General features: G+C 33.7%; 1 protein-coding gene across 3 annotated transcripts; it reads right to left on the bottom strand.

Annotated features, from left to right (window-relative positions):
• Nucleotides 1–408: 408 nt before the first annotated feature.
• Nucleotides 409–7,067, bottom strand: LOC140784080 (ornithine aminotransferase, mitochondrial). 3 transcript variants are annotated; one of them, XR_012108216.1, is made up of 11 exons: nucleotides 6,699–7,041; nucleotides 5,812–5,920; nucleotides 5,375–5,605; nucleotides 4,482–4,641; nucleotides 4,325–4,380; nucleotides 3,705–3,857; nucleotides 3,420–3,517; nucleotides 3,119–3,199; nucleotides 1,713–1,946; nucleotides 1,282–1,340; nucleotides 409–878 (listed from the first exon to the last, which is right to left on the bottom strand). XR_012108216.1 is itself a non-coding variant. In XM_073131268.1 (10 exons), the coding sequence occupies exons 1-10, from the start codon at nucleotides 6,836–6,838 to the stop codon at nucleotides 713–715; spliced, it is 1,428 nt and encodes a 475-aa protein (XP_072987369.1). In that variant the 5' UTR covers nucleotides 6,839–7,067; the 3' UTR covers nucleotides 409–712. The 3 variants fall into 3 exon arrangements, 1 of the variants encoding a protein (XP_072987369.1); XR_012108217.1 differs by having other exon boundaries at nucleotides 1,235–1,340; XM_073131268.1 differs by lacking the exon at nucleotides 1,282–1,340 and having other exon boundaries at nucleotides 6,699–7,067.
• Between the last annotated feature and the right edge of the window lie 5,914 nt (nucleotides 7,068–12,981).

A 12,981-nucleotide genomic window follows, 5' to 3' on the forward strand; every position in this document is an offset into this window, starting at 1 on the left:
AAACGTAGGGTGTTAAAAGAAATTAAACACACATGAAATCCAAAATCCTTGTTCCCTTGGGGGTTAAAATAAAGGCACGAAGGATTTAACCCTGGTATTAGATATTCGTCGCCATCCTTGAATTCAATTTTGGATTCTTTCCTTATACTTAAAGTTATACCAAACTCGAATACCTCCCACTTAAAAATTCTTTTGTTGACCAAGGGACAAGGATATGAGTTCAGATGTGATCTAAGTAGGAAGAAATTAAAGGTCAACTATATACTCTCCTCAGTGGATAAGATGCAACTACCACAGGGCACACTTAATTCTGGTGTTAACATTGCAAGTAGTGACCAGCATGACGATAGCCAGTCTGGAATACTTCTAATCCAACTTTAGTACCTTGATTTGATGATAACAAGTGGGTTGGAAGAAGCTACCAAACTTAATAAAAAGTAAGAAAAATGGCAGTTACAAAGTTCTGAAGTTCACAAGAACCATCCTGTGAATCTTCAGAAAAGCATTTATACAGCATAAGAACCTGGGCATGATTGCAGATACAACTTTTACTGATGAAATTATTTTCGCGCATAGGTGCAAAATGTAGTCTATTGGTACTAATGAAGAACAACGATGAAATTATTCAATAATGGAGCTTTATGTTCATCTCAGCACTGCAGTGTGCTGTGAAAGATTATAATAGATTTGGTCATGGAATATTAGTCTTCTATTAGTCATCGATGTTGGTGGAATCATACATGCCTCGTCCACACCTATCGCATACTTGGTTCTCTGCTGTTGTTGCTTCTGATTTTGCGATCTGCTTCTGCAGCTTTGGTAAATCAAACTCCAAGACATCTCTAAGAGCTTTTGAAGCTTCAGTAAGCTCCTCGAGGCTGAAATAGATAACAATGATCAGAAATTGGTGAAGAGAAGTTTAAAATTTCAAACTTGCAAGTCACTTAACCATATGGAATTTAGATTGATCTGCATTAACAAAGAGAATATTTATAGGCCTCATATAATTTTCTTTCTCCGTAATACTGGAATTGAAGCTTGAAGAGAGATTGAAAAGGATCTTAATATAGGCTCAACAACAGCTGTTGGCTGTTTCCTCAAAATAATAGCTATTGGCTAAACCAGGAATTATTTACACTTCATGGAAGTTAAATTTAGGAAGATAGTCAATGGAAAAGTTGGAAATTTATCGGAGAGAAAAGAATAAGATGATAGGTAAGGGTAATAAATTAACTTGATAGATTTAAGGGCATAATGATCAACATTCAATATCTAGCCCACCATATGGAATATTCATGGTTCTTGCACAGTTGATGATGATCTCCCTGTGGATGTTCTACCTGTCAATGTTTATAAGACAATAGCTATTATATTGAAAATAATGAATCTTATTATGGTCTTATTTCATTAAATTGGAAGCTACTGAGTTCATATATATAATGAATAAAACATGTAGAAGTATTGACCTATCATAATTAAGTCTATCATCCATTTCTAAACCATTTAAAAGAAAAAAAGTAAAATATTCTCATTCAAGACCCATAAAAAAAAAATCAAACCAATGAAATTAAATAAACTTGTGGCTACCTAATCATATGCTGCCACTTTCAAATCCTACAAAGTACAAGCTACTAAATGATATATCAAATAAAAGAAATACAAAAAGAAAGTGTCTCCATTTTTTCACTGATATATGCGTTGGCGAATTATACCTGATAGTGAGTGGAGGAGCTAATCGAATTATAGTGTCATGTGTGGGCTTGGCAAGAATACCCCTCTCCTTCAACTTGATGCATATGTCATAAGCGGAAACGGGAGATAGAGCTTTGCTATTCAGATCTACTGCATTGAGCAACCCTCTTCCCCGTACTTCTTTTATTATTTGAGGGAATTTCTGTTGAACCTTTGCTAACTGATCCCTGAATTCCTGTCCCAACTTGGCAGCTCTGCGGAGAAATAAAATGTGACGAGATTTACAGAAGTGGACATAATGAACAATGGTCGCAAGAGAATCACTCGTATTGGAGTTTATTTATACTAGTCAATAACCTTTTGCCATTGATAGTTAGAAGTTGTATTAGTAGTCTCTACAGCAACAAGGTTAAGAGCCTTCGAAGTTGCTTCAAATCATTCATGAAAAAAATGTGGACAGTTCGGCTTACTTTTGATAGAACCCAAGGTTCACCAAAAGTTTATCAACTTAGGTGCCAAATGTTATTCTATCTGATTTTCTTCACTAAGTTTTTCTAGGTTCCCATTTCACGTTTTCATTCTGTTATTGTCTCTATGTTCTCTTTTTTATCTGCACCATAACGTACATCAATAAAGGACATGAACAGAAAGAGGAGATACCTAAATCCAATTCAAAGTTTCAAACAGATCAAATTCAAGGAATGCTTGTCATTCTCATTGATTATTGCATCTAGATCCAAGAATATGGCCTTATTATATATTTGTTTCAGTATCAGTGTCTCATTGTTGAGCTAAATGGACACTAACTTTGATTTATAAAACTTCTTTTTTCTCCTCTATTACAAAATGATGTAGAATATCCCTACTCATCATACTGTTTTTGTGGTGAACAACCCCCAAATGCTGATGTGCAGAGAACTCAGAAGTTCATATCTTACTAAGATCAGTTAGAGATCCTTATTCAGCCTTATATGAAACAGAAAAATTAGGGTCCCCAGAATAAGGTAACCAGATTGACAAAAATGATATAATTTACTAAAACACTGTAGCTCTACGTTCCTAATTGAATGCAAGTCTTTCCAAAATTGTGGAACTAATGTCTGCAAGCACTTATGCGAGAACAACGAAGATCACATATCCCCTCTTTCATGGGTCGCCTCTAGTCTTGCGGGATGTAGCCATGGAAGTCTTAATATGAAAATCTAACAATGTAAATGTTCTTAGTCATTGGTGTACTTTTATTATGTCATCAGGTCATTATGGGATCTTCACACAATTGGAATTTGCAAAGTCAGTTACATCAAGAAATCTTTTATTTCCTAAAAAGGTTAGGTTGCCTGATCTTATCTCCTTAGCAGAATTTCTACAGCCAAGGCTGGCAAAAACTAACAGAATGCCAACTCCCAAGTGTAAGAAGACAGTGTACCTCTCAATCAGTCCTTCATCTTTGATTACATTCAATGCAGCAATTGCAACAGCACTCCCCAAAGGATTGCCTCCAAAAGTACTGTCAATAATCACATCTAGGCACTTTAATTTCCAAGTATTACAGAAAATGACATACAAAAGGTTGTATGTAGAAAAAAATAACTTTTCAAGTATATCATCAAAGAGAATTAAAATCACGGAAAATGTTGCAGAACGTGAAGCTAAATATCAATCTTCTATTATTTTGTTTTTTCTACTTTTTGATAATAAGAAAAGGAGAAAACTACAGAAAAATTCACCTTCCATGCTCTCCTGGCTTGAGACACAGCATGATATCCTTGTCAGCAAGAACTGCACTAACTGGTACAACTCCTGCACCTAGAGCTTTTCCTAGTATCTAGTGTCAATGGAAATAGCAAGCATAAAGGCTCAATATAATTAGCTTAAGATTTCAGATAGAAGATATCCCCCCCTAATTTTTTCTTTACTTTTCCATATATCATGTCCACAAGACCACAACAAACTAAAGGTCGTTGGACTACAAACCAAAAGGACATAGACATGAGCTTTACACAAGAACTCACCACCACATCAGGCCGGATGTTTTCCCAATCACATGCCAGCATTTTCCCTGTACGGGCTATGCCTGTTTGAATTTCATCAGCAATCATTAGAACGTTGTATCTGGAACACAGATCTCTGGCAGCTTTCAAATAACCATCTGGTGGTATTATTACCTATGAGAAGTTATACAAAAATAAACGAGGCAATTATGTGTGAAAACTTAAAACAATAACCAAGAAAACGATAGCATGTCAAATGCCACCAAAATATTATGACAGCTGCTATAAAAGATTGACTCGTTAGAACAGACATTCTTGAGCAAAAAACAACGATCAGCATTTAACTTAAAATTAACAACCAGAATTAAAGAAGTCATCATCACCAGAAAGGTAAATAAAACAAGGCCAACTGCTAGTGCTGGTGGAAGGAAATGACAGAAAGGTACTAATAAATCATGCAAAGACCAAAAAAATTGATAGACTACTTCAAAGATTTTGCTATTAAAAGAGCTATAATAAGCACTGATTGCAGAAAAATATAATTAAATAAAAGGCTTTTATCTTTTGTTATGTTAATAATTCACTGTGAGAAGAGTCAGATTCGACTAAAAAAGATAAAACAAATTCTCAAGCATACTTACTCCTGCCTCTCCTTGGATTGGTTCAAATAAAAATCCACACACTCGATCCCCATGATCTGAAATTCCAACGGTTCCATCAAATTACCAATTAAGAAGAAAAGTTGTACAATTGAAATTGAAACTAGTGTAGGGCTTCAGTCATGGATAAGGTGATCACCTTTGAATATTCTCTCAAGTGCACCAAGATCACCAAAATCAACTTTCAGATGGCCCGGAACCAACGGGCCAAATCCACGGGTTGCATCATTGTCACAGCTCATAGAGATTGCACCTAATGTCCGTCCATGAAAACATCCGCAACATGATACTATGATAGCCTGCAAATGTACTGTTTTCTAAGATAAAATGATTATTCAAGGATTTAGCTTTCATTGCCAAACTACTCTATTCTTAGTTCACTGAATTTGTAAGATCTTTGCCACAGGCTTACATTGGACGGTACTAGCTCATAACATCTTATAGGAAATTTGAAGAAATAAATCAAACAGAGCAGAATAGTTTTTCAATGTAGGTAAAATTGGACTGCGCTACTGAGTTGTAAGACTTTATTATACAACTTTATTCCAATCCACAGAATAATACATTACTTCAACATAAGATATTTAAAGCTAGTGCCAACTCTCACCGTCACCGAAAAGAAATAGGAGGAACTCAAATCATATATGGAATATTGCATCCTTGCAAAATGAACGATAGTTGAAAAGCCCTAGAAATCTCTAAAAGGAATGACACTAAAAGAAACACCTGGATAGTATCCATGTTGCCTCCACCGAACATCATCGTCTAGCATCTATGTATAATTGATAGAATCTATTATAAAAATCTGTAAGTGTTACATCTTATGTAAGATGATTGAAATCTAGTTAGATTATATAACTTCTCATTTGAATAATGAGCTTATGTTCTCTTGCTACTAAGCAGTCACACATTTGAAGGTTCAGCATTGTATGATTAGATTTATATCATTAATGTCGGTAATGAGGACATATACTGAAATTGAAGTGTTAAAATTGCAAATCAAAATTTTGTAATTTGTTTCAACTTCATTACCTCATCCTTGGGTATCTTTTTCTTCTCATAACCCCATTTTCTTGCCAATTTAAGAGCTGTTTCCACACCTTCAGCTCCTGTATTCATTGGTAACATCATTTCGTATCCAAACATGCTTGTCAGATGCTTTGCAAAGATTGGAAATTTGTCATTGTAGAAAGCTCTAGAACTGAGAGTAAGTCTTTCTGCTTGTTCAACTAAAGCTTTCACAACTTTTGGATGGGAATGCCCCTAATAAAAAGAAATTTAAATCTCAATGTTACTGTCTCGACCAGAAATCAACCAGGCTGAACTGAAAGAAAAGAACTAGGCAGAAATAGCCATCTAAATTATGCCTGAAGATTATGTGGGAGACATTTGATGGAAAATCAAAATTTCAAAGGTAAATCTTGGATCAGCAACAAGTCAAGAAATGTTTTTCTGGCAAGACAAGATACCTGATTTACAGCAGAATAAGCAGACAGGAAATCAATGTATTTATTGCCTTCTGGGTCCCACACACTTGTGCCTTTTGCTTGAGAAAATACCATAGGGATTGGATGATAACTGCAGAGAATAGCAGGCTTGAGAGCAACAAAGAATTACAGCTGCTCACCTACTTGTGCGAGGAGGGTAACACTATCATGTGATATAAAAAAAATCGCAGAATCTGATGAATAAATTTCACAATTATTGATAGCGGAACCAATAGACTTTCTGTAGAGATCAAACCGATGATGTGTAGAACTATTTGCAGAAGATTGCAAGGGAAAAGGAGCTTCTACATTTATTTAAAGCTTTCAAATGCCAATCAAATCTATTGTGTATTGTAACATAATAATACAGTGCATGATCCTTCTCTGATTAAAATAACTAAAAGTTCTAATTTTAAGTCTACAATTAAGAAGAAATGAACTACTAAAATCTACACTTATTAAAGACCACTGCTTCGCATCCAAAAGAACTTCTCGTTCTACTTCTATATCAATCCGTTGACCATTTCAGAAGATTGGCGACAGTATATACATTCGAACAGACCCTCAAACAGAAGGAAAGAACAATTGGAACATAAATCGCGCAAGATCCTGATCCAATACCATAAACCAAAACTTCAACTGGCATTCCGACAAATGGGCCACCCACAAAACGCATTTCAAACAAACAACAAGCAGGGGAACAGAACAAACACGACAAGAACAAATTAAGATAAAATTGAGCAAAACCAACATCCAATCCCAACAAATTCGAGCTTCACATGGGCATTCTGACAAATGGGTTATCCGCAAAATTGAACCTTTACCAAAGAATCAGCAAAAGAACAGCGGAAACAGAACGAATGCCTCACTTGTGAGCACTGTGCTCTTGCTCCAACCCCATGAGCTCATCGGAGGTCAAGGGAGCGGATCCCTGGGGAAGCGCAGACATGCTCCTCGTACCCATAACTCTCTTCGCCACCAACTGCAATGGCCTCCTCATCGCAGCCATTTGATCACCTCTTCTTCTCCAAAAGGTAACCAAAGAGAGACCCGAAAGAGAAAGGAAAGGAGGGATGTCCGCGAGAGTATTATTTGGGGAAGGATGATGGTGTGGTTCTATTTCTGTAACACGCCCATGCTTCGGATTGGTGATGATGGGCGAAGTCTTTTGTTTGGTATGTTTGATTCCGCGTTCTGGTGCAGGGCTTTTGCTTGTTGGGTTTTGCTTCTTTAGTAGGAGTTTGGGCCTCTTCGTGTCCTTTCTGTGAAAAGAGACAAGATAGAGAGATCACACACGCAAGTCTTTCTTTCTCTACGAGTTTATCTGGTGATATTATAGAAACATTGCATCTGGGTATTTAATGGCACTGACGCTTTGCACGCATACTGATGCATCACTACGTCAACAGCAGACGCACCGCAGCCTTTAATGATTACATTTAAGGGTGGCAATCGATCGGATTGTGTCGGGTTCGTGTTCGGATCTGTTCAGATTGGATTGGGTCGTAATATAAATTTTTATAAATAGGTGAAGAAACAAATACGATCCGTTTAATTATTAGATTATGATTTAAATCTTATTATATATCCTAAATTATTTGATGTAGAATGGTTAAATTTGATCAAATTGACCACGGAGAAAATTACAAATAACATTCTTTATTTTGTCTATATTATAAAAGTAGGCCTCTAGAATCCCTTATTAATTAAAAAAAAATCATATTAAGTTATACCCTACTGTTTGATTTTATAGGTATATATATATATATATATTTGAACTCACTAGAGGTTAACTTAAAATCAAAATAAGCATCTAAAATAGCTAGGAGATTAACCAAACAATCCATTTCTAGTAAAACAGAACTAAATCGAGCTATGAAAAATATCAAAATCACATCTAAACAGTAAATCCCATGAGATTAATGATTTAGTTTTAGAGAAGTGAGAATTATATAATATCCAAGGTTTACTAGAATTTAAACTCGAGAACCCTCATATAGTACTTATTTAACCAGCTAAGCATTATCCCATTGGTCATAAGATTTACGAATTCAAAACTATTGTCATTTTAATCTCAAGTACTCCCGGTACTTTTGGCAAATAAGAAGCTCTATCTCTATACAATGAAAAGAGAAGGCAGCATTATTTGTAATTTTCTCTATTGTTAAAGAAATCTTCCGTGATCATCCCAACATAAAGTTTAATCTATTTAGATTAAATTAACTTTTTTTCCTAACGACTTAAAAGTTTTTAGAGTAGCTCTCCCTCTCTCCATGCACCTCTATGCTGAAGCCGGCGCAGGTCTCTCGTAAGTACAGAACCAGTAGGTGAATGAAACGAAGGCGACGTCGACGAGGCCGGAGGAGTCGCCGCCGAAGTAGTCCTCGTTGCCGACTCCACCCTCCAAGAGTTTTTGAGGACATGTATCATTTGTTTCTTGGTAGATCTCCTCTTGAGCCTCCTTGTGGAGGAGCTTCCACATCCGTGAACTTGTGTCGTAAACCTGGCACGAAGAGAATTGGACTCATTATAAACAACTGTATCTATTTAAGGATTTAGGGTTTATAGGGTTTTAGGTTTAAGGTTTTAAGGTTTAAGGTGGTAGATAGTTCGAGAGAGCTGGGTATAGTCGACGAAATCGCCCAGAAGCGGCCGGAATGGGCCCTGGCATATGGCACGGACGGCAGCTGAGAGCTCTTTCCGGCCTAAACCTCTTCTTCCTTGTACTCGAAATCCACCCCCTTCTCCAGCCAAAGCTATCCTTTCCCTTTGACCAAAAATGGGCTCCCTTCTCGTCCCCCCGTTGTTTGGTGTACATGGTGAGTGAGTTGACTTGAGGAGACTTTTGAGGGGTGAAAGTTGCTTTATAGAGAGAGAGAGAGAGAGAATAATTAATGGCTCTTTCTTCAAAATTATTGTTCTTGATTAAGAGGAGTTCACGTACAAATTCTAAAAATTCAGGTGGTTGTTTGGAAAAAAGGAACTCTTCTTCTCGATCTTTGCATGGCTCCAGAAAGGTTTCAACATTCAACTTTGGCATGGCTTGCGTCTGAAACGTGAAAGAACGATTGACGTGTTAAAATACAAAATATTAAAATTAGTGTTCTAAAATAGTGTGAGCTTTTAAAACAATGGGTGAATTTATACTATCAGCTATTTGACCAAAGGAGGCTTCTTCTTAGGCTCGTTAAAATATTTCAACCTGAAGTGAAAAAAACTATTAAAACATATAATATAAAAACTATTATTATTTTAATAATTTAAGTTTTTAGTGCAGTTGACGAGTTAAATGACGGTCATATTTACGATTCAACGGAGACCTTTTTTTACCAAAATCTATGAGTCAGGAGTTGGTCGAGCTTGATACAGGAAGAGTCTGTTCTTGATGGTCGACGAATGCTACTTGGGGTGGATTAATTGCCACAGAAATAATAACGCTAGAATGATACGGTTAAAAACCTTGGTCTCAATTCACCCTCAAGAAAAAAGTATAATAGATATATTCCTTAAACTATTTGAATATATCACCAAGTTCTTTTTATCAATATTTCATAAAATTTTAATATAAAGAATATAAAAATTTTGTTTAACTTGATAGATGAATAAAATTACTCTCATCTTCCTTCTATATTATTATATCTTTCTTTTCAGTACTTTTACGTGGAAGGAAGAAAATATAAGCACACTTTTTTTATCCATCTAATTAGTTGGTTAGATTTTTAAACAATTTAATAAATTTATTTAACAGATCATCTATTTTAGGAAGATAATTATATATTTTTCGTCTCTTTTCTAAGAGAGTTGGTAGTATAAGTAATAGTCGAGGAAAAAAAAAACTTCTAGAGATACAGATAAGTTGCGTTTATTAATTGTGCTCGCAATAGGAAAATAGGATACAGATAAGCACTGGATTAATATAACAACTGTAATTAATTAATTAATTATCATTTCATTTGGTATAAATAATTGAAAGATTTACTTTACAAGCAGGTATAACAAAAACAGTTGCTGATAAATTAGCCAATTTAGCTTCGTATAAGGATTGAATTAATTTACTCTTAAAACTTTTATCGTACTCTGACCTGACCTCAGATGAATAAAGTAGTCTGCAGACTATTTTCATTATATAAAAAAAAAAAAATTAGCTCCTTCATGTCTTCCTACAATCGCCAAGGCTTAGGCTTCTCAAGCAACTCTTATTATGACATCATATTATTAGAAAGCTATTCCTTTATCAGTGGATAATTTTATCCATCTATCATCTATCTATCTATCTATCTATCTATCTATCTATCAAACAAAGGCAGATGAAGACTGAGAGTTACCATTAGAGAGGTGGGTGGGAGGGAATGGATCTTACCGAACTATCCACCTTGACGTAAAGATAGGGTGGAAAGGAAGTAGGGATTTCTGGAGCACACGTGGTGGAATCCCATTGGCTGAGTTCTTTGAGAGCCACCATGAAATGAAAGCTAGGATGCATGTAGGCAAATTGAGAGGTCTCCAAATAGTCTCAAGTGAGATAAAGCAATATATGGAATCTAACTCATATGAAATTTAGGGACATGAAAATTATTTTGTTATTCATTGATCGTAAATAAGAGATTAAAACTTTCTTGATACGAATGAAGTTTAACGTTAAGCAGTTTGAATATTCATTAATACTGCAAATAACAGTGCCACATATTATCAAGTACCGATAATATACCCCCTCTAACTTTCCTCTAGTTGCTTAATAATCCATTCTTAGTTTTATTAGAGAAGTTGTCAATCTCCTTAAAATTAATTAACTTAAAATTTTAAATTGCTAACTCGTGGAATAAAAATATATATATTTATTTTGATATAAACCTCCTAGCAAATAAATAACCATGTAGATCTATACGTATAGTAATACTTATGTATTTGTCAATCTCCTCTCTCTCTCTTTCCTCTTCTATCTCCTCCTCATCATTCATTATAAATAATATTCTAATTATTTGTCAAACTATCGTATCAATAATATTGATCTTTTATTCAATAAGATGCCCATTCACTTTTATAATAAGAATACTATTATTCTAGAATAAACCTTACTAACTAAACAATAACCTATCTTATTATGAAATAGTATTCATTATTTTATCTCATTCTATTTGATACAACTTTTAAAAAATAATTGAATGATACCTCGCAATTATTATTTTGCTGATAGATTAGACAACATATAATTACATATCACTTCAGCTATAGTTGGGATTCCCTCTCTCCCTCCCTAGGTTATCTCAATTGAGATTTTTTTCTCTATCTCTTCTTTTAAATATTAATCATCTCACCTAGAGTTGAAATTCTATCTATTTTTCTTGTACTAATAAATTTTGCAAAAATAAAGAAAAATATCAAGCCCTCACTCTTTCAAAATAATTCCACAGTAAGTAGTTATTTTCTCATAATATTCTAAGTATATTATTGCAGTACGAGGTTATTTCCTTATAGTGCATGCTTATAATCTCATATTAGTCTAAAATTATCTCGCAGTACATATTTATTTTCTTATAATATTCAAAAGTATTGTTACAGTGTGAGCTTATAATTACGTAGTGTGGGGTTATATTCTTGCACTAGTCTAAAGTTATCTCACTGCATAGTTATTTTACATACAGTGTGAGGTTATTTCCCTAACAATGCAAGCTTATAATTCCGTGTTACCCTACAATGCATGATTATTTTTTCGTAATACAGGTATATAAAGTATCTTTAATCTACAGTTGTAATAAAAAATATTATAAATTTACATAATTACATATTATTATTACTCCGTTGTATCAAATTATATAAGGATATTTTTATCATTTAATATAAAACATTATTATTTCTCAATACAAATTTATTATCTTTTAATATTTTAATATCGACTTTATATCATATTAAATATAAGTATTACTATTTATACTAATATTAAACTAAATATTAAAATAGTTTATACTAATATTAGCTCTTTTTCAGATATTAAAACTTATAATAAGCCCTGTGGACGCGAGTGAACGAAGCTTAACTCTCAAGTATTTGAGAGGCATATCAACGACACAACAATAAGTGTTAAACTTCAAGTCAATCAAGTAATTATACACGTAGTTGTTGCCTATCTGTTAGCTTTTAGATGTTTAGGTGCATAATTGCCTGACAAGCAGGATAAAGCTGCGTCAGGAAACCCTAATTTTCCATGGCATTTGAAGTGACGTGCAAGAGAATTTAGTAGAAGATCCTGGATGAGTTACACGTACTAAGACACCTAAGATGAAAGTCATCATTGTTGGTCTTGAAGTATTCCCAGTCAATGATCTCACCAAATTATTTCGAGTCATTTCAACGTGCAACTCTCGTGGATCTTTAATTAATGATGGAGTATAGGAAGCACAAATCTATCTTTCTAGGTTATATTAATATTAGTTGACTACATCTTGTTTTTTGTTATCATTTTTATTTTGTCATAAGAATATTTATCTTCCTATTTTATTTTAATATCTTAAAAATATTACAGTGCCTTTTAATTAATAAATTAGATATCTCTTAAATATATTTTACAACTAAATGTTCACTTATGTATATTTTGATTAATCTTTAGATCAATTATGCATATAATTATAACACATGCAAAGAGGCACGATAAAATTATATATATATATATATATATATATATTTTTTTTTTTTTAGAAATTTTTTTTAAGTTAAAACTAATTAAAATACCCTCGTCTATATTTATTCCCTTTCCACTTTCTTTTCCTTCTACCACTATGCAATAACCCTATCTTAACTACTATTAGTTAAAAAATGATCAAAATATCTCATCTATTGCTAAAGTGCTTGTGATCTATTAAAATTGACAAGCAAGAACGATCCTCTTTGCTTAGCAAATTATACTTATTTATCTTCTATCATTTAGTTTCACACCAATTCTATTATAAAGACATTTTGGTCTTTTCATATAAAAATTACCTTATTCACCATGCTTACTCACAATTTAGTAATTAAACATAATTCTTGTATAAATTTATTTGAGATGATTGTTACAGTTTATCCATGTTTTATAATCAAAGAACAAATTTTAAATAAAACTATATAAATATTTAATTTGTATTTTAGATGTGCATATGTATAAAGTCCTTAAAAATC

Source organism: Typha latifolia, chromosome 3 (assembly GCF_019914945.1).
Source record: "Typha latifolia isolate L0001 chromosome 3, TyphaL0001v2, whole genome shotgun sequence".
NCBI lineage: Eukaryota > Viridiplantae > Streptophyta > Magnoliopsida > Poales > Typhaceae > Typha > Typha latifolia.

Coding starts and splice junctions, on each gene's coding strand:
- LOC140784080 (XM_073131268.1), bottom strand. CDS start 6,838: ATGGCTGCGATGAGGAGGCCATTGCAGTTGGTGGCGAAGAGAGTTATG. Junction 5,921..6,698: donor CAAGAGCACAGTGCTCACAA/GTGAGGCATTCG, acceptor TATTCTCTGCAG/TTATCATCCAATCCCTATGG. Junction 5,606..5,811: donor CTTATTCTGCTGTAAATCAG/GTATCTTGTCTT, acceptor TCTTTTTATTAG/GGGCATTCCCATCCAAAAGT.